This window comes from Solanum verrucosum, unplaced genomic scaffold, assembly GCF_900185275.1.
Source record: "Solanum verrucosum unplaced genomic scaffold, falcon-dt-bn FXZP01000080.1, whole genome shotgun sequence".
Lineage (NCBI taxonomy): Eukaryota > Viridiplantae > Streptophyta > Magnoliopsida > Solanales > Solanaceae > Solanum > Solanum verrucosum.
The window spans coordinates 527,272-549,877 of NW_026020097.1; the positions used below are offsets into that span (position 1 = coordinate 527,272).

The window sequence follows — 22,606 nt, forward strand, 5'->3', positions numbered from 1 at the left end:
GAAAAAATAACACATATCATTTTAATATTATCAAAAAAGTATTATAAATAATAATAATTAACAACTTAAAATATCTGAAAGAGATTTTAAAAGGATTAATTTTGTAATTTTATCCATATCACATAAATTAGGACAAAGTGACCAATAATGTACATTATTTCAAAGTTACATAAAAATATTATAAATCACAATAATTAATAACTTCAAACATTTAAAAAAAAAATGAAAATTTGGATGACTCTCCAAATTTCATTTGTGTCACATAAATTGAGACAACAAAAATAACATATATTGGGTCCATTTTAATTTATCTGTCTTATTTTTTTTATATTTAAAAATTGCGTAAAAATACTATAAATCATAATAATTGACAACATAAAATATGTTTTGAAAAAAAATACAAATTTTTTTACTGATTCTTGAAGTGAATTTATCGTAAAAATACTATAAATCATGATAATTGACAACATAAAATATTTCAAAAATGTTGTATGTGGGTAGTCTTATTATGCTTTAAATAGCGTAAAAGAAAGTACAGGTTTGAGATAAAAAAACTTATTCCTTTATTCACGCAAACAATCGCTTCAAAATCTCGGTTATTAGCCCCAAAATATACCATTTATATTATTGGGCCCGTGCATAGCACGGGCAACATTATCTAGTATATATATAAAGTAGAGTAGCTATTCACAAAATATTTCAAACAATATGGTACAAACTATAAGGTATTCACCAACTTATATTGATATGTTTATTCTTACCAGAGCACCAGAAAAACTAATGGTTTGATTAGCTCTTTTCTCAATATTTCATTTCTTTGTACGGTTGTGTTTCAGATATTTTTTTTGTTTTAATTATTTTCTTTACCTTTTAAATTTGGCAGGAACATCAAACAAGTTTCATTGAACATGCTTTTGTGATAGGAAAATGCAACAACGCACCAAAATAGTAAAATAAATCATGAATGAAAAAAAGATAACAAGCAATGAAAAAGGAACAACAAAAACGATAAAGCTCCATGAAAGCTAATTAGAGAGAGAAGAGATCTCAGAACGAACAAAAAATTCATGGACTTCTTCGCTTTGTCTCTTTTTTCTTATGAAAGAGACAGTATCTCGTGAAGATATTGAAGATGTTGTTTTAGACATCTTTTTTGTTTTAATTATTTTCTTTCTTGTCTTTATCTATTTAATTTGGCAGAAACATTAAACAAGTTTCATTGAACATACACATATCAATGAGAGGGAAAACTCAACAATGCACCAAATCATGAAGGAGAGAAACATACCAAGCAACAAAAAAAGAATCACAAAAACGACAAAGCTCTCTGAAAGCTAATTTAGAGATGAGGAGTAGAGATCTCATAATGAAAAAAAAAAATCGCCGACTCCTTCACTCTGTCTCTTTTTCTAATGATGATGGAATGTTATTTCTTCATGAAAATAGAAAGAGGCAGTATCTCAAGATCCTTTTGAAGATATTGATCTAAGAAGAAAAATCATGTAATAACCATTTTTCTTTATAATAAATGACTTTTGAAAGGATTTTGCACTATAATTCCTTCTACAAAAAAATATATTTTAAGAAGAAAAAATCATTTTGATTGAGAAATTTATAGAAAGAATGATAAGTGGTTCAAGGGCAAGAAGAATTATTTAGAGAGAGAATCAATTTACTTATGGAATTCCTATTAAATTAGGAGAAAATAAGGAAATGTATATTTTAATTATTGTTGTAAAACTAAAGCAAAATAAGACAAAAAATATAAAAGATGAAAACAATAGAAATATAGAGACAAGATATGAGAGTATATCTTATTCTTCAAAGTCTTCAAGTGTATACAATATGAACCCTTATGCCTCTAATTATAGTGTAATGTAGAGGCATACAAAAGCTTAATCAAAAAAATGACATTAACATGAATATAATGGGGAGATTATGGAAGTGAAAGGTTACAAGAATAATGGTTATAAAGGTGTAGGTTATGGTTGTCTTCATAATGGAGGAAAGTAATGGAGTAACTTTTTGATGTAGTGGACATCCACAATATATTATTTTATAACAATTCTCCTTTTTTTCCCCTTAAAAAACGTTTTTTAATTCCCCCCCCCCCCCCGCTAAAAACTTTTTTTAAATTTTTTTTTTTCTTATTTATCTTTAATTAAAGTTTGTTTTATTTTCTTTTATATATTTTCAAATGAAGTTTTTTATTTTCTTTTATATATCTTTAATTAATGTTTATTGCTTAGAATAATATATATATGTGTGTGTGACATTTTTTAGTTCTAAAATTTTATTTATATTTTTGTAGTTTTTTTTAAAAAAAAAATTATATTATTTTTTTAATTTTAAAAGACTGAAAATTTTACTTTCAAATTTTGTTGAATATCAAAGGTGACCATATTTAGCATTCATCATCAATCATTCTATTTTCTTTTACTTCCTTACCTTAATTTGATCATTACTCTCATTTATATCATTTCCTTAAATCACTTATTTTTTACTTTTTTTTAATTAATTTATTTACTACAAGAAATTAGTTATTATAACTTGGTAAAAATTGTATATAATTTTTTACGAAATTTGATTACTAATTTTTTGAATTTAGATAATTTCTTTTGCTATATGTTATAATAAAGTTAAAATTTGAAAAGGATGACACCCTTTTTACTTTAGATATTTATTTATTTTTATCAAAAAAAAAATTTACATTTTATTTTATATTTTCTTAAAATAATTACTAAAAATTGTGTCCGGAGGTTTATCTATTTATTTATTTTTTTCTAATTTATGTTTTTGGATTTTTTCTAATTCTTAAAAGACTGAAAATTTTACCTTAAAATTTTACATAATATCAATCATGACCATATTTAAATCCTTGCTATTAATTTTTTAAATTTACTTTCCTTAATATCATCATTAATGTTATTTATATCATTTCCTTAAATCACTTTTTTCCTTTCTTTGTTTATGTACTATTTATTTATTTCAATGATTAATTGTTATAGCTTTATAAGAATTTCATGTTTTATATATAAATAGAATTTGATTTGCCATTTATTTCTAATTCCATTTTTTTTCTTTTAAATATTTTTCCCTATCTATCTTTAATTGAAGTTTTGTTTTATTTTCTTTTATATATCTTTGTTTGAAGTTTGTTTTATTTTTTTTAATATATCTTTAATTAAAGTTTATATTCTTAGAATAATTATATACTATATATATGACGTGACATTTTCTAAGGCCTAAGATTTATTTATTTATTTGTAGTTTTTTTTGTTTTTAAGAGAAATAAAGTATGCATGAAATGTTTCAGTTTTTAATTATTTGTTTTATTTTCATTAGAGTAGAGTCTAAAACAATGATTTTAAAATTGCTCATTTTCACTGTTCATTAGTTTATGTGAATAAAATACATATGCAACGCTTCTTCTTTCTTATATTGATGGTTATACTGCACTGTACATAACCTAAAACCCTTCACTTTTATCATAATATTTATTTTCGACTTCTTTCACATATACAAATAATGTGTTCTATTAACCTCTTATATACGTAAATACTATCTTATCAGTATGGTATTTTAGGTTATTTGCTATTAAATTTTTTGTTTTTACTAATTAATTAATATTTTTTTATTTTGTTGGATGGTCCACTTTTTTGATGAATATTATATTATTGTGCAGGTTTTTTTTACAACACATGTTTGTTTGTTTTTTAATATTTTCTTGATTTATTAGCATAGTAAATTTATGAAATGAAAATTTTATTTACAGTTGGTGATATGTACAATATTAGATTAAAAAGTGACCTTGCAATTAGATTAAATGAATGTCAAAAAAGATATATAGAACAACAAATCAATTAATTCAATTTTGAATAAGTCATTTATTTGATTTGAACAAATTAGTATCAATATCGTTATTAGTCGAATAGATAGGGTCAATTTTATTTTCATTTTTCAATGAAAGTTAATGACCTATATAATTAAAGCTTTATTCATATTATATTACAGATTTAAAAGTAATTAGATTGCTAAATTATTTGTGATTCACTAATTTTCTATTTTGCTAACATCAGATATTTAAAATATTAATTTCGTTCTTATTCTTTATTATCAGCATACTATTATAATTTATGAATTTAAGGGTTTCCACCAAAAGAAAAGGATCATATAAATTTGAAGTATTGTATATTATATTTCATGAAGAAGTAATTTATAAAAAAAAATATTTAAAATTCGCGCGGACAAGTTTTTTAGTTAATACTTATAATTCAAAAGCAATAGTTGTACAGTAATTGATTTAACTATCTAGACATAATACTGTAAGCACACCATAAATTAAGTCACCAATTTAATAATCTTACTTAAGAGAAGTTCAAACAAAAAATGTTTGTCCGAACAATTCAAGATTGGGGAAAATATCTTTATGGAAGTCATTAACTTGATATAGGTATGACAACGATACAACTATTGCTAAAGACCTGCAGTAGGACTAGCGCATGTTTTAATGTTGGATTTGGTTTCTCTCCATTTTCTCCAAGTTTTTATTTGAATTGCTAGCACATGACATATGATTAATTTAATGGTTAAGATTTAGTTAATTAAAATAAAGCATTAACTATGCTTATTTGAAAAATTAATTACTTCCATATATTTTCTCCCAAAAGATTTTTACAATCCCACAATTCTAAATCAACATTATATTTTTCTTAAATATATACTAAAAAATTCTTTCTTGCTTTCTTAAATATATAATTGTGAGTAATTAAATATTTAATTACTTTGTATTATTTTTACTCATGATAATATAATCAAATAAACTCATCTTCTACAATATATATTCGGCAATCTGTAAGCCTGGAGATATAGGGTTCTATATGAACTTTTATAGAGAAAAAAAATTATTTTGTTTTATTCACGTAGTTTGATTTCCAATAAGTAAAAGATCTCACATAATTGAGGTAAATAAGACAGAGCCACTAAATATTTAGTTACTCGCAATCATATATTTAAGAAATTTACACAAAGTAATAAAGAATTTTTTATACATATTTAAGAAAAATATAATATTGATTAAGATCAGTTGTGGGATTATAAAAATCTTTTGGTAGAAAATATATGGAAGTAATTAAATTTTCTAATAACCATAGAGGGAGTAAAACATCTAGAGTATGTTTGTTTTTATTGTGTTCGTATGTTTCAATTTATTATGAGATAATGGCATTGACGACATGTTCCTTTCACGCAAGAGATGGACATCTTAAAATTAAATTATCCAAAGTTTAAGATGGATATTTGAATATTTTTTTCTTCATATTTTCTCTTTCCTTTAATTAAGTTTGATACTCCCTTTGTTTCTATTTACATATCGTTCTTACTAAAAATAGATATTTCTTAATCTTTGTTATTTCACAAAATCAAATTTTACCTTGAAAGTTATTAACCATAAAAATATGAATTTGATCAACATAGAAAATTAATTAATTTATTCATATTCATTGGTCAAATTAATTAATTAAAATAAATTAATTCATGTTCATTTATTGAAAAATTGACTTCAAGAGAACATTAAATAAGAATACAATGATAAACTTACCTAGTTTCTGAAGGGAAAATTATTTTCTAAGAGATAAATTGTACTACTTGCAAAGTTATATTTACGATTTCACATAAGACAATAGTGAAAAGTATAATTCAAATTATGTCCTTGAATGTTATTTTTAATAAATGTGCATTGCTTCACAAATTATATTAATATGTAATAGAGGGAGTAAAATATCTAGAGTATGTTTGTTGTTTTTATTGTTATCAAATTTTATTGTGTTCGTATATTTTAATTTATTATGAGATAATGATATTGATGACATGTTCCTTTCACGAGAGATGGACATCTTAAAATTCAATTATTCAAAGTTTAAGATGGATATTTGAATTTTTTTTCTTCGTATTGTCTTTCCTTTAATTAAGTTTGATGCTCCCTTTGTTTCTATTTACATATGTTCTTACTAAAAATAGTTATTTTTTAATACTTGTCAATTCACAAAATTAATATATAAATGTCATTATTCTTATTATTTTACCTTTGAGAGTTTTTATCCATGAAAATATGAATTTGACCAATATAGAAAATTAAGTAATTTATCCATATTCATTGGTCAAATTAATTAATCAAAATAAATTAATGCATGCTCATTTATTGAAAACTTGACTTCAAGAAAACATTAAATAAGAATACAATGATAAACTTACCTTGTTTAGGGGGAAATACTCTCTCTGTCCCTAATTACTTGTTCATTTTACAAATCAAGTAATGAATTTTTTTTTTACCTATTATACTCTCATTTAATTAATTTTGAAAAAGTTAGAACTTTTTGAAAATCTTAAATTTTTAATTCATCCACTTCATAATTAATAGGAGTAAAATGGTCAACATACGTCACACTATGTCAATCATTGTTTTCTTAGATGAAGTATTTTCTAAGAGATAAATTGCACTACTTGTGAAGTTATATTTATGATTTCACAAAAGACGATAATGAAAAATATGATTTAAATTATGTCCTTGAATATTGTTTTTGATAAATATGCATTGACTCACTGTTGACACCCAATTTTGAACCTCCACAATATAAATTAATCATCAAGCTTCTTAAATTTCAAAACGATTTGAAATAATTGACTTTATAAAATTCAAAATATTTTTCAAGTTATTTTAAATAGTTGTAACTTTTTTTTATTATATAATTTTAAAACAATATATATGTTGTATATAATTGTGTATATAATTAGTATAATTTATGAATATTCAGAAACCGTTCAAAAACCGTCTCAAAATTTTTTTGTTAAATATTTGGTTAATTAGTTTAGTTATATAATAGTTTATATTTTAAATTATTTAGTCTATAATTAAGTTAATTATTTTATTTCGTTAAGAGTAAGAAGCTCATTAATTAATTTATATTAATTCGTCCTATTTAATTATTAGTCAAATTTACTAATTAACTCAATTTGACTAATTCCTTAATTCAATGGCTATAATTGCAATCCAATGGGCCATTTCTTCAATTCCTCTTAGGCCAATTTTGGGCCTATTTGACCAAGATTTTCAGCCCAATTCTTATAACAATTCTCAACAGCCCACTTTCAAATCCATACCCACTTCTTTTTGTAATAAGCAGTCCACCATTCCAGCAATACACACGCTCCAACATACATCACCAGCCAACATTGCAATTTTCAATTAACTCTGGCCCACTCCAATGACCCACCGACCCAATTTCCAGTCCACAAGAAAACCCAGAAGATCTCAAACAACAGCAATACACGGCGTGAGCAGTGGCTCACGATTCAGATAGCGTGAGTTCACGGAAGAAACGACAAGGATTCAAACGACCTCAACCAAACGACGCCTACTCTTCTTCAATTCGACGAATAGAGATACACGACGTCAATACGCGTGAGTCAACAGCATGCAGATGGTACTCTACTTCTCCTTGTCTCCTCTCTCAACGTCTCTATCCACAGTACTGTCGCAGCAGCAAAACCAAGTTGCGTCTCGTCCTTGCCAATGTGAGATCGCTCCACGTAGGTAGCATCTCAAGGACATTGGAATCGATGGAACTCGTCCGACTCCCCTTTCTTCTTTCGGAATGGGTTGAATTCCAGGTGTTTTTCTTGAATGGTGAAAGGATTTTGGGGTTTGATTTTTGAAATGGGCCTCCATCCTATCCGGATTTTTCACCTTTCCCTCCAAGTTCGGAACCCTACCTCCCCTCTATATAACCCACTACCCTTTCCGTATAAGGGGGTTAGAGAAAATTTGGGAAAAACATAGAGGAATCGGCTAACCTTTCATTAAGACAAAAATATACACTAAAAATTCCAGCTACACTATTGTTTAAGACTTCTTGGAATCCAGATTTTGGTTTTAGTCCTTGCTCTTGTTGTTCATCGGAATCACATCTCGGTGGTGAAAGACTGTTCCCATCCAGCTCATTGTTGTTCCGTTCGCTGCCTCAAACAAGGTAAACGACTCATAATCCCTTTGTTTGTTTTGAGTTCGCTGTGTTGGTTTGAGGTGTAGTTCTTTATGGATTCTAAGATACGCCTATGTTATGTGATGTGTTCGGTTTGATGTTACTCTCTTCGCCTTATTTTTTAAAATTAGTGGTGTGTTCTATTTCCGAGAGCATTTTAATGCATTATTTACTCTCTTCGCCTTATTGTTGTGGTTGTTTTATTTGTTCCTAGATTGAGTTTCACACTTGTTGTTTTGGATGTTCTAGCTGACTATTTTGACACTTTCTGATTTGGGGTATTACTTTCTATCCATGTGAACACTTCGCACACTTATGTCTTGATAAGAAAATTTAGCCGAGTTTCATATTTGGTTTGAGTTAAAAATCTTTCGAAAATATCTTATCAAAAAAAAATTCTTTCGAAAATACAATGGTGTTTGGTTCTTGTATATGCTTTAAAACATGACTTGTGTTCTTTTCTTCTTTTATAATGGCCTCTGTCGATAGATTACAGTCCTAAGGTTCGAGTTTTAATTCACTGTCGTTTATCCTTAAACTAGAGGGGTATGGCCCGTGCCAACATACATGGTTTCGATTTCTTTTTGTCATTGCAACAATACAATAGTATAAGCAAACTAAACACAATGCCGACCTTCTTGGTTAAAGTTAACATTAGCAAAACAAATCTTGTGCTTGTTTACATAATTGAATGAAACATAGAATTTCTTTACGTGAAAAGAAGTAGAAAGGGAATTGCAATTGAGTTGCCTATTACAATCTTTATTATCCACAGTTCGGAGAGCAAAATCTAACTCATTCTTATGCGAACAATGATTCAAGTAAAATCTGCAAAAAGAGAAGATCAAATCAATTTGCAAATGTCAGAAATGCACAAATGGAAAATGTAGTGAATTACCAAATATAAGCACACACTACCACATGTCTTTTAAAAGCAAAAACTCTAGTGAAGTTATTACATTATAATAAGATTTAAGTTGTTTATCCAGAAAATAAAGAAAGAGTAAGTAACATTACCTAACAATCATTGATTTCAGATTTGATCTCAAAAAATGAGAATTTTTTTCGCAGATGTAGAGCCACATCAATGCAACATGGCAGTACATCATATATTGAGATAGAAAATTGCCTACACTTTCAGTTCAACATGCATTTATGACAATACAACCTGTTCATACATTGAGCAGAAATAGTTATATTCTTTCCACTGAAATTTTAATTTATCTACAATATAATTGCTTTGCTGACTCTGTAAACTCCCCCCGCCCCCACTCCTTTACTCCTTTCATTGGGTAATAGCTCCTTTCAACTTTTTCTTTATGCTAGCGCAAAAGTCCTGTACTATTATTTGTGAGTTGATTTTGAACACACAAAATCATGTAAGGATTTATGAAAGACGTGAAAAATATGTTAAAAGTAAATGTGCTAAGTACTAACACCAAATGCACGGTGCAATAACATAATTATACATTCAGAACCTATTTAAAACAGTGCAGAGGATAATCACATTAAGAGCAACTTACTTGAAATGATTTACGAACCATTTGAACATGTCTTGAACTCTTGGTTAGGCTCGCCAGCTAATTTTACATCCATTAGCATGTACCTCTCTCTTTACCAATTTCGAAAAGTAAATTTGATGAGCGTTGTGAAGTCACAAAGTGGACACCATGTGAATACTCTCATTTTCATACTCGCGGAGACAAAGTGAAATGGTTCAAGTTGCACCTGTTTTCAGTACAAAAAAGAATTAGAAAGAAGAAAAGATTTCAACGGCATAAGAAAATAACCCATTGAGAATAGCAAAGGAGTGTCGCCTATCTCCATAGTACCAGAAAGCAAAAAAATAATCATGTTATAGATTGGTAGGAGTTCTGAAGCTGAAGGCGTTTTAAAATTGAAATCGTTTATCTACCCTATTCCGACACCTTTGTAGAAATCTAAGTTGCACAAACACTTCACTTTTGATGTCGCACCCGTGTCGGATTCTCCAAATATACACTACTTTTGGAGAATCCGACATGCACCCATTGACATTTTTGAAGAGACCGAACAACATAGGTGAACACTGAATGAATGTAAACATCAGCCTCACGAAAAAGGACTCACTCCTCTAGCACACCTAAAGATTAAAAGTAATGAAGTAGTTCATCGAAGAGAAGAGCAAGACACATATCAATTTAGGGTCCAAGTGTTTGAGTCATCAATAAATTATGCCCAGAAAGCTTGAATCTAAAGTACCTCAGAATGTAAATATTTTAATCAAACATTCAAAAAGATAGTTAATTGGCTAGAAGATTGGATATTATACATTAAGGTTAATTACTTGTATTAATAAGGGGAGTTTAATCAATTAAATGTGCCACAATCTCAAATTAGTTGGAGTATCTTTTATATGCACATTCACTTTATCATAGATAAAAAAATAAAAGATGGAAACTTTGAGGCAACAATACCTTTTTGATGAAGATCGTGTCTCCCTTTTTTGCTCCTTTTAGTGTTCTTTTTCTTTAAGCTTCTCCGGCAAATCCTCGACTCCCATCCTCCTTTAGCCTTCTTTTGTATAAGTTAGATAATATTTCGTACAATTTGCTGAAGTCAGAGTCTAAATGATTATATGTATGTTGAAAATGTGAATACTGAACTGAAATGCTATAGATGAAAGAGTGATTTTACTTCATACAGATTTTTCAAATCCTCTCGCAATGTGATTCATCCCAACCTTATAACCCAAGAAGGAAGTCAACTTGCTGGGTTTGGTTCTATCATCCTTAGGCATCGAAAAAAAGAAAAAAAATAGATGACGGATAAGGGAAGACTTAAAATATTTACTAAAGAGTAAAAGGTGCAGAAGTTGTAGAGAAGCTAAATCTCCAAATAAAAGAGTAGAAGGTTGCAAATGGTAAATTTTGCATTTATGCAGCTTCTGGTAACTATAAGATCTTGGAACATATTAGAGAACATACATATGTTAAAATGTGATAGATTCAAGAACGGAATCCTACTCTAGCTTATTGTCTTCTTTAATATTGTCTCGTATGAGTACAAAGAAACTTATGCTATCAAATAGTTTCTGGTCAATAGGTTAACCCTCGATGTACGTGCTTAATGACCTTTATTGATTCATAATTGGAGAAAGAATGTGCAATTCACTCATCAATGTTCTCTTTGTATACGAATCCTTGACAACAATTGTTTGGCATATGGAGGATGCAAGAAAGCTATCCTTATGATTCATTACTCTCTAATACTATCTCATGAATTAAAACAGATTCATATAATGAAAGATCAATTCAATCAAAATAATGTACACTTAATAAATCAATAACAGACACCAAGATAGACAATCATCAATCACTTAATCACTGGAAGGGTCTAATAAGGCCACAATTAAAAGATGGAAGTATTTCGTGAATCAAATTTGACAAATTTTACTCAAAAAGATAGATCTCATATCTTCTGTCAAAGTTGAAGTCTTAAAAGATTTTGAAAAAATCTCACCTTTGGAGCATGATCAAGATTCAGGTTCAAATCTAAAGTTCACACATATAGTTACATATCTTTTAACAACTACAAGTTCAAATTAATCCTACAGTGTAGCACTTTAAGATATTATTAGGTGAAAAACAGAGCCCTATCCAAAAATAAAAAAGATTTATACTATTTCATGATATCAAGTACCAAATATGAAAAAGGTATCAAGTGGCACACTTCTAAGTTAGTCTTGAAAGATTAAAAAACAAAGAAAAAAGGAACAAATTTCACCTCGTACCTTTGCATGTTGTTAGGAACCAGGCAAGTACCAAACTTTGTCAACAATCTGCAAAATTTGCATAGTTGCAAGTGCAAACCTGCAAAGAGAATGGAAAATATGAAAAGAACTTGAAAAGGCAAAAGAATATCACAACACGCAAGAGGAAAAAGAAACAATTGTTGTTCTAGAGGTCGGCACAATTCTGACAGAAACTTGAAATTTGGTACTCAGTTTTCGGAAAATTTCTTGCGACTGCAATTGAGATTTTTTCAAAATTTTCAGAAAAATAAAGAGACGAAAAAAATGAAAATGCGAACAACTCTTCGACCAAGCTTCTTCGAGACTAATTTGACGGAAGAAAAGAGAGAGAAGTATAAGGAAGAGAAGCCTCAAGAAATTTGGGGACTGTAAGTGAAAACCAGTTGTCTCCCACATAGGTAAGATGCTATTACGTGTCTGTCAAAAAGTGGAAAATTGGAGGGCATTGAACTAAAATACATACACGTGGCATTAAACTCAAAATAGGCCCAAGTTTATTGTACAATTTATGCTACTTTTAGTACAACTGCATATAGCAGTGTTCGTACACCCTCAAGTGCCACTTCTAATAAAGAGTAATGTGTGTCTCATTGTATGAAAATTGTTCCAAACCTTATAGTATGTTCTGTTGTGTATGTCTTTTATATATTTATTTATTTTTGAAGTTGTGGAAAATGCAAAAAAAAAAAAGATATAAAAATCCCTCTCTTTGTTTTCATGCCTAAATTTTAGCAAAACAATGGCATATTTTATTATTTTTGTCTACCGCTTTGCTCCTGTTTAAAATGTTTAATTTTATTCTATACATGGATTTATTATTACCTTTGATTAATTTTTTGTGTTGCATCTTAGGCTCAATGACATAAATTTTCCATTTAGTCACTGTTAGTCTTCACTATTTAGCTATCATTACTATTGGTGGTCTTACTTCATTATGTGGAGATTAATTTAATTTTAAGTCAATATACTTTGAATATTGCATGTTTTCTCTTGCCATCTTTGCATACAATGGCATGGTGAACTAGTCACATACATTTTGCCTTGTTTTATTTTTACGTATTCTGTTTGTCTGGTATAGTTTGAACATGACCTAGTCCTTTCTATGCATGAACTGGCCCGTCTTGAGTCCTTGAGGACTCCTTTCTCGTGCATTTCATTGATTGGGTCTTAGAGTTCCAATTCTTGTTCTATCGAGTCAGCTGGCAAGAAATTGAAATACAGGTTGAAGAATGCAAAATATGAAGTTTGAAGGAGAAATACAGGTTGCGGATGTTGTATACACGTGGTATACAATGATATACGCTGAATGTACACACAAATTCCCAAAGGCAAAAAATGGGTCCAAAGCCTTAAGTAATTTCCAGCAGGTCCAAGTGGTGAAAAAAATGGGCCAAAGCCCAATGAGATTTTCAGCAGGATTGAAGAGGGTACAAATGGGCCAAAACCCATAATTTTCATATTTAGTATTAGGACAGGTTTATGAATTTGGGCCAAAGGCCCAAATTTGATATCCCTTCTCTCTTGTTACTTTTTGTTATTGATTAACTAACATTTGTTTATTTTATGGTTTAATTTAATTAAATTCTCAAAAATAGTCATTTCATTTTTTTATCATATTCAAATTAAAATACTTACATTTTATACTTAGCTCTATTTTTTTTATTATTAGTCTTGTCATTTTAATCGCTTCCCTTTAGAATGATCCCCCTTTAGTTTATTTCCCCTTAAAAAATAATTAATTAGAAAAATAATAGTAATAAATAAAATAAGAAATAAATGAGTTCTTTACTTAGTTAAAAAATAAATAAATTAGTCAAAGTCATTTTAGTCAAATCGCTGGTCAACCTCAAGTTAGCGGACATTTCGAGGGCCTAACACCTTCACGGAATGTTCATTGAATTTCGAACCCTTTTATTTTCAATTGATCTTATCTATTTAGGTCTTTTGAAAACCTTAAGTTTTTTTTCTTTAAAAAATTAAGTAGCGACTCTGTTCTTTTGGAAATTTGATTTCTTTTAAATCATAAGATTAATCGATTTTTCGAAAACTTAGTCATTTTTTTTTGAGTAAAACACTCACAAATTCAATTAATATGAAATAGAGGGAGTAAAATATCTGGAGTATATGCCTTGTTTTTATTGTTATCCAATTTTATTGTGTTGTATGTTTCAATTTATTATCAGTTAATGACATTGACGACATGTTTTTTACATGAGAGTGTAAATTGTGATAAGTCACCATCCATTTGCTGTATAAATTTAATTAATATGGAATAGAGGGAGTAAAGTATCTAGAGTATGTTTGTTTGTTTCTTTTATTGTTATCAATTTTTATTGTGTTTGTATATTTCAATTTATTAGGAGATAATGATATTGATGATATGTTCCTTTCACGAGAGAGATATGGACATTTTAAATTATGTCTTCTTTTTAATAAATGTGCATTATCTCACAAATTTAATTAATATGGAATAGAAGGAGTAAAATATGTTGTTTTACTGTTATCAAATTTTGTTGTGTCTGTATGTTTCAATTTATTATGAGATAATGAGATTGAGGACATGTTTTTTTAATGAGAGAAATGATTTGGCGTAAACAGTGAGAATTGCGATAAGTCCCCATCCATTCGCTGTAAGCAGCTCATCATCTTACTACTACTAAAAAGGAGTGCATGCCCTTATCGTATTTTTATGAGATAAAATGACATGTTTTTTTCATGAGAGTGTAAATTGCGATAAGTCTCCATCCATTCGCTGTATGCACCTTAGCTCTATATATTTAGCTTCAATTGCCTTTTCTTTTATCTCTCATCACTCTTACTTGCAGGTATCTGCTTCATTTGTTCTGTAGTCACTTCCTCCTTTATTCTTGTTTACTTTGCATTTCTGCAATTTTTTTATAAAGCATTTTTGTTTTTGTTGTGTTGAATATTGAACTTGGTAGGATAATCAGAATTAGTGAGTAACAAATATGAAGAGTGCTGGTAGTATGGGAATCAACTATATGCAGAAATTGCTTACGTCAAATGTTCCAAAAGAATTGGTCAAAAAAGGACAGGATCGTGTTGTAGAGGCATCTCTTACACTTATTCGTGAAAGAGCAAAACTTAAGGTATACATTTATTTGAATTTTACCACCTCCATTATATACATACATACATACATATTAAGTGACCTAAATTAAATTGATAGGGAGAGCTTGTTCGTGGTCTTGGAGGTGCAGTAGCCTCAACGGCTCTTCTTGGAATTCCTCTGGGACATAACTCTTCATTTCTCCAAGGCCCCGCATTTGCTCCTCCTCATATACGAGAGGCTATTTGGTGTGGCAGTACAAACTCCACAACTGAGGAAGGTTAGTACTCAACTTTGGACAAAATGAACACCATAAATATATATATATATATCAATCATATGTATTGACATTCGTAGCTAATTGTGCAGGAAAAGTATTAGATGATCAACGTGTCTTAACTGATGTTGGTGATCTGCCAGTTCAAGAGTTACGAGACACAGGCATAGATGATGATAGGTTGATGAGTATCGTAAGTGAATCTGTCAAGCTAGTTATGGACGAGGTAAACCATCATTCCTAGCTGTATGTTTCTAACATTTGTGTATTTTAATTCCCATTTAATTTTGACTACGTTAATTTTTCAGAATCCATTGCGCCCCTTGGTGTTAGGGGGTGATCACTCTATATCCTATCCTGTTGTAAGAGCTGTGTCTGAAAAGCTTGGAGGACCTATTGATATCCTTCACCTTGATGCTCATCCTGACATTTATGATGCCTTTGAAGGAAACAAATACTCACATGCATCAAGCTTTGCACGAATAATGGAGGGTGGTTATGCTAGACGCCTTTTGCAAGTAATATGCTATTTCTTGGTTTAAACAATTAATATTACAATTATTATTGTTACTTGATCTTGTTTAATTAATTTATAGGTGGGAATTAGATCAATTAATATAGAAGGTCGAGAACAAGGAAAAAGGTTCGGTGTGGAGCAATATGAAATGCGAACATTTTCCCGAGACCGACAGATTTTGGAGAATCTGGTCTGTACCATCAATTCTGAGTCTATTCTCATATTTCTCTCTCAGTCTCTGTATATCCTACTATAAGCTAGCTTCAATTTCATTTTTTTCGGTTAGTTACCAAATGTAGCAGCTCCTAGTCTCCATAGTCTATAAACTGGAATTTATTCATTATTTATTCAATTGCTTCATTGATAAGCTCAATTGCCTAATACTTTCCATTTACATTCAGAAACTTGGTGAAGGTGTAAAGGGCGTGTATATCTCTGTGGATGTTGACTGTTTGGATCCAGCACATGCTCCTGGAGTATCTCATATAGAGCCAGGCGGTCTCTCTTTCCGTGATGTTCTAAACATACTGCATAACCTTCAAGGTAATATTGTTGGTGCTGATGTCGTTGAGTACAACCCACAGCGTGATACTGCTGATGGCATGACTGCAATGGTTGCTGCGAAGCTAGTAAGAGAAGTTGCTGCCAGGATGTCCAAGTGACCTGCACTAATTCTCAAGGAAGAATTTGTACTGATCTTTACTAGTGTTTATTTCCCATTAGATAGGTGCTCAGTTTCCTGTTGCAAGGGGAATTATCTCATGTCACTGAATGGGATTATCTGTAAACTTGCCTCCTAAAATAAGCTATATTTGCAGTTCCTTACCTGACACTTATATCTATCTGGTATGAATTTTGTTGTGTATGGATGTTTATAGGTGTTTTAAAAGGCATACATAGCAGTAGGAAAAAAGCCATGAACTCTTGTGTTGATAATTAAGACATAAAAATTGAAACTAAAATATTAAAAATTCAAGAGAAAATAAGTTTAGTATTTGCAAATATATACTTAAGAGAACTTCAAACAGAAAATGTTTGAGGGCGAACAATTCAAGATGCAAAAGTGTGCATGAGGCATTCTCGAGGCACACATGGCGGATAAATCATGGCATAATGTTATATGGGGAAAATGTATCATCTATTAATCCATGAGACACTCTGCAGCTCCATGGCTGTCTCACAATGTTTAGATGCTGTATCACCCCTAAGGGAGTCCCAGATTTGCATTTTAAAACATTATCTTTCGTGGCGAGTTCTTTTGTGAAATTCCTAATCGATGGATTTGTCCATAAAATAGTTATGGAAGTCATTAACTTGATATAGGTATGACAACTATACAAACTATTGCTAAAGACCTGCAGTAGGATTAGTGCATGTTCCAATGTTTGAATGATTTCAAGTCTCGTACTAGGAGATTATGAGTGGAGAGTGAACTCTGCCAAAGCATGAAAATATGTCTGTTCTGTCATCAATATGATCCGTGAAGCATTATAAGCAAAATCAAGATTGCAAGTGAGGTTTTGGTCAATGCCAAGATTGTCATAAAACATAAAACATTCAGTAACTAAAGCATGCTTTCTATTTAGTTTTCTTCTTTCCTCTTGAGTAAGTTTCCACAATGCTCAGCTTGATATTTTGTGTTTACTTCCTAAACAATAGAACAATTGTTGCTGAGTTACATTTTTCATTAGATCAAGCTGTAGCTTCCATATCTTGTCCTACCTCTCGTTTTTCTAGTGCTATAGACTTATACCTCTTAGCGCACATAACGAATAGTACAAGATCTAGTGCAGTCAAAGCAGCTGAAAGGAAGAAGAACCTATCCAAGTGCCCGTCGTTTAAATTTGCAGGTACCCAACCTGGCTTTCCATGCCTTGTTGATATCTTCATTACTACAGTAAGTATGATGCTGCATAAGTAGCTACCTAGTGCCGAAGAAGACATGGACAAGCCAAGCCCCATGCTCTTCAGACTATCAGGAATTTGTGATGCAAAGAATTCCCACTGAGCAACATAGATGAATGCTTCCCCTACTCCTACAAGCACATATTGTGGTGTTTGCCAGAAAATACTCAAAGAACTTGTCTCTTCCCCTCCTTCATTAGCAAACCTTAGTCTCTGTTGTTCAACCAAGCCTGCAATCACCATAGCTACTGTTGAAATGACCAATCCTATCCCTATTCTTTGTAGCTCACTCGGGAGCTTAGGCTTACTTTTGGTTAGTTTCACATACAGAGGAATCAAGATCTTCTCATAGCAAATAATGAAGGTGGATGTGCTTATGATGTCAAATGCTGTCATGCTTGCTGGTGGAATGTGAAAGCCCGAGATCATTGTGCTTGTGTTCATTGCAGATCCTTGCTCGACGAAGAGAGATAGCACTTGCACAAAGACAATGGATGCCAAGATTGTGCAGAACCATATTGGTAGTAGCCTTAGCACACATTTGACTTCTTCAACTTGTGTCACAGTACAAAGCCTCCATCGATTAGGAATTTCACTTTTATCTGGTAATATCAGCATGTCTGATGGGGTTATAACTGCAGCTCGATCAAGAAACCTATTCATACAAGTTAAAAGAATGTGTCATATATTCGAGTTGATGAAATTAATCAGCATTATGGAGAACATCACTAAGTATTAAGATCCAAAAACAAGGCAAGCTAAACTTACTTGAAGTCATCTGTATGTGAGATTCTTCTGGTGCTGTCCTTTTCATTTCTTCCACGAGCTTCGTATAATCCCTCTCCATTGGAAGGAACTATAAGCTTTGTTTTCCTGATAGACGCGACAATTACCTGAGAGAACCTGGAAATGGGGTTGCAACTAGGTCTAATGTGTCGATACCTAGGAGCACCACTTATGATTGAGATCAGAGCAACAAAGCCACAAGCTGTAGATATCCAAAAGGCAAGAACCCATCTTCCCATATTTTCCATATAAACCAGAAGTGTCTCAGCAACCAATGATCCAAGGTTTAGAGCAACATAGAAATAGCTAAAGAATTTCGTCTTGGAACGACTTTCATCTGGATCCTCTTCATCAAATTGATCAGCTCCTAGTGTGGCTAGTGCTGGTTCTATAGAGCCACTCCCAAGAGCTAGCAGGTATATCGATAAATAGAACATAGTAACCTCGACTTGTGATTGAGGTTTACATAGCTCTCCCAACTTGCCACACCCTTCAGGTTCCAGCATGAATGCTTGAGTTAACAGAGACAATACCACCAAACCCTGCAAAAAGCAAGTTGAGGGTCGGCTATATGAATCCTTACCGTTCAAAAACGCCAATTATTAAAAAAAGAATTGTGGGGCCAGAGTGGTTTATGGAAAAAGCTAACTTACAACATTCATAACAGCTAGAAAGACAACAGAAGTAAGGTATCTTCCAAGATAGGAATCACTTAGGAAAGCTCCAAGTAAAGAGAAAATATAAAGTGTTCCCATCCATTTGCTGAACATGGTTGCTGCTTCAGCATTTGACTGCCTTAATACAGTCTTTGAGAAAAGAACCATGTTCACTTCCACTCCAGTAAATGCAACTGCAGCTAATCCTTCACTCACTGCATCAATCAAAGAACAACAAGCTAATTAATCTAATTAACCGTCCACTCAACTGATTAAACTAAAAATAGCCCGCGAACACATATAATATGTGCACGATCATGTATAGTCCATATATAATCTATGTATACTGGATAGAAAAAGTAAGCAGTAGATCTGCCCTGCTATTAGTGTGAAGATTCCTCTTATCATAAAGAACAATATAATTATGCAATTTGTAAAAAAATTAAGTAATAACAATCTATTTAGAACAATTCCTCATTTTCTTTCATCCTCTAGATGTATGTTTTAAAATCACAAAAGAGTTTATAACCCTTGTTAAGTTACATGCAATAACATATTAGATAATACCGATAGTATAAAAGTTCTTTACATCGACAGTATATATATAACGTAAGTCCTTTTAGCAACTATGGCTAGTACTTTTAATTCTTTGTTTCCTTTAGTATTAAAAATATGGAGTAATTAATTGGAACATATGATATAATAAGTGGTTGAATGGAAAAATGTTGTGGTAATGAGAGTATAATTAGTATATAGACCTAATAAGAGATATCCAGTTTTCCATCCACCAGTTTTTGCCTTGATTGCTGGTTTCCCATGCCTGTCTGTTGATCCATCTTTTGTACAACAATCCAAAAGTCTCTTTTTCCCTTCCTGTTGGCCATCCATAAAAAGATATTACACTTCAAATATTATTATATCCTAACATGAAATATGATGAGGTTTCACATTATATATATAAGCATGCTCCCTTTATTTTCTACCCCACCCTACCAAAAATAAATACTATAACAAAATGTTGTAGGAGATTTTCTTTTGGTACTTGAATTAACTTTGACTTACTTTTTTGTTTTTCAGGTAAAAATAATTTATAATATTTGAGTAGGATCATAAAGTAGATAACGCTGCCTTGTCATTGGTTCAAATTCTAGTAAAACAGTTTTTAAAAAGTTTTGAGTCAAAAAGAGGGGTAACTTTTATAGGATTATGTCAGATATGAATGTAGACGCAATAAAATTGAGATAATAATGAAGTCTAAATAAAAGTTGACAAAGTAATTTTGACATTTAGTTCCTTTTTCCAAAAGAAATTTTGGCAAAATCAAAATGCAAATCTTAACAGCAACTAGATAGGAGTAATTTTGAATGACAAAAAAAAACAAATCTGGTATTATATTCAGCTAATCTTGGTAGTGTAACTTTTTAAAAAAAAATCATTCAGTATTTGGAATTAATTGGCTTGATTAAACTAAATTCATATAGTATAAGACTGACTCATTGAAAAAAAGAAACTTTCTATATTAGATTATTTTTTTATATCAAAATTCGATCGTGAGACGTCTAATTAAGAATTGAGTGATCATATTTATCTAGTGACAAATATTATTGATGGTAGAAGTAAAACCTTGCATATGAACAAGTCCATTTTTCACCAAATCACTCTTTATCCCTAATTAACCTCCTTTTTCGAAAAGAAAAAAAAACAAACGTATATTTATATTTTGTTGATGGACACAATACAAATTGGAAAAAATGTACAAGTTATTGTGTTTTACGTATAAATTGGAGAGGACCAGATTTTTAATTTGTTATTTGAGAGTGGAAAAAAAAAGAGTTGATTAAGAAGACAACAAACACAATGAGATAATTAGTTGTTTATAATTAGAAGCTAACAGATGATCATACGTATTTACTTAATATCACACGAAACGCATGCACGAAAAAAATAGGTGACTTTGCAATTTGGTGTGCTCTCTAACACCTCTTCCGTCTCAATTTATCTGTTTTACTTCTTTTTATATAAATTTAATTCAAAAAAAATATCTCTTCATTTTTTTAAACTCTTTAATTTTAATTTTTCACGTGACATATTTTAGACAAAGAAATTTAAAAAAATTACTTTTTTAAACTCTGTGTTAAGTCAAAATCAGATAAACAAATTGAAATACAAGTTTGTTTTGTATCTATTAGATGTACAGAGTACATTTTAAAATAATTATTGCCAAGTAAATATATTCAAAACAGATATGAAGAGTGAAATAGAAAACAAATTAAATTATCCATTAACTATAGAGAGATTGAGTAAAAATAAGGTAGGTGTGGAATCCATCATTATATTTTTGAAAGTTTGCATTTGCATGATGGGACGAGAAGAAAGCATGCATTAATAGAGAAAAAATATTTTTTATTTTCAAAAAAGAAAGAAAGAAAAAGTTAAAGTTCATTTGTTTAATATTAATTAATTAAGCATGCCTCTTAATTTTTTCGTATCGTTTATTTGATTGATTAATTGCGGCTTCAAATTGAGTTCATATATAAATAAAGTAATAATATGTATCAAGCTTTTTGGAATTTTGGTCACATAAATAAGTGACAATACAATGATAGACGATGATTACCATTAATTTTTCATCATATTTACAACAAAACATTGATCATAATTCATATACCATACCCAAACTTTTTGGTTTATTTTTTAAAAGTTATTTTTCATATCAAATCAACTACAACGCTAGATCTAAATCCTTATCTAGTAAAAAATTCATAATTTAGACGTTGTAAATTCTATTTTTTTAAGACAAACAATAAATAATAAATTGCATATGCATAGATATATAGAATTCAACTCCAAAGTATTTAAATAAATCCTCTAGGAGGTAATGAAAGTCATGTAACTCGATCATCTATTTGATAAATAGTCAATGTGGTACTTATTATGTTCTCAATCGATGGAATAAGAGTTGAATCTCTCAAAAAGAGATGAATAAATCCGTTGAATGAAGAATAAGCTATAGCACGTAAATCTTAATTCTGAAAAATGAGTAACTAAATCATTAAGACAAACTACATATACTATTAAAAAAAATGTACCTCAGATTCAGTCATAGTAACTGAGGATTCATCTCTGACAGCAGACATTTGTTTGGGGTCCATGATTCCTCGATAGCTAAAACAAGAAGGGAGGTACTAGAATGAAGTACTAAAACAAGGAATTTATAGAGATCAAGAGGCAGGCCTATTTTTGGTGTGAATGATATTGCTTGTTTTTCTTTTCTTACGTGGGAACCATGCAAATCAATATCTATTTTAAGTGAAGTTGAGATAACATGAAAGTCTGTGAAATTGAAGTGAGGATTTATAGGCAAAGAAAGTGAAAACATAGTATTGGCCCACAAGTTTGGAATATAGCTAACAAAACAGTCAAATAGAATTCAAGTAAAAATTCCTCTTTTTGCTCTATCTTTTCTGTTTTTGGAGATTGCTTTTGTTATTTACTCCCTCCGTCTCAAGTTACTTGTCTAATTTTCCTTTTTTACTTGTCTATTTTGACTAATTAAAAAAAGG

At 30.4% G+C, this 22,606-nt stretch overlaps 2 protein-coding genes across 2 annotated transcripts; one reads left to right on the top strand and one right to left on the bottom strand.

Moving 5' to 3' along the window:
- The first annotated feature begins 14,797 nt into the window (after window positions 1–14,797).
- Window positions 14,798–16,521, top strand: LOC125824869 (arginase 1, mitochondrial-like). The gene is made up of 6 exons (XM_049504218.1): window positions 14,798–14,942; window positions 15,023–15,182; window positions 15,272–15,405; window positions 15,488–15,697; window positions 15,776–15,886; window positions 16,098–16,521. Exons 1-6 carry the CDS (start codon window positions 14,802–14,804, stop codon window positions 16,356–16,358), a joined length of 1,017 nt encoding a protein of 338 aa, XP_049360175.1. The 5' UTR covers window positions 14,798–14,801; the 3' UTR covers window positions 16,359–16,521.
- Window positions 16,522–17,154: 633 nt separating this feature from the next.
- Window positions 17,155–22,195, bottom strand: LOC125824862 (protein NRT1/ PTR FAMILY 7.3-like). The gene is made up of 5 exons (XM_049504210.1): window positions 22,133–22,195; window positions 19,802–19,916; window positions 19,041–19,258; window positions 18,370–18,929; window positions 17,155–18,256 (listed from the first exon to the last, which is right to left on the bottom strand). Exons 1-5 carry the CDS (start codon window positions 22,193–22,195, stop codon window positions 17,389–17,391), a joined length of 1,824 nt encoding a protein of 607 aa, XP_049360167.1. The 3' UTR covers window positions 17,155–17,388.
- Between the last annotated feature and the right edge of the window lie 411 nt (window positions 22,196–22,606).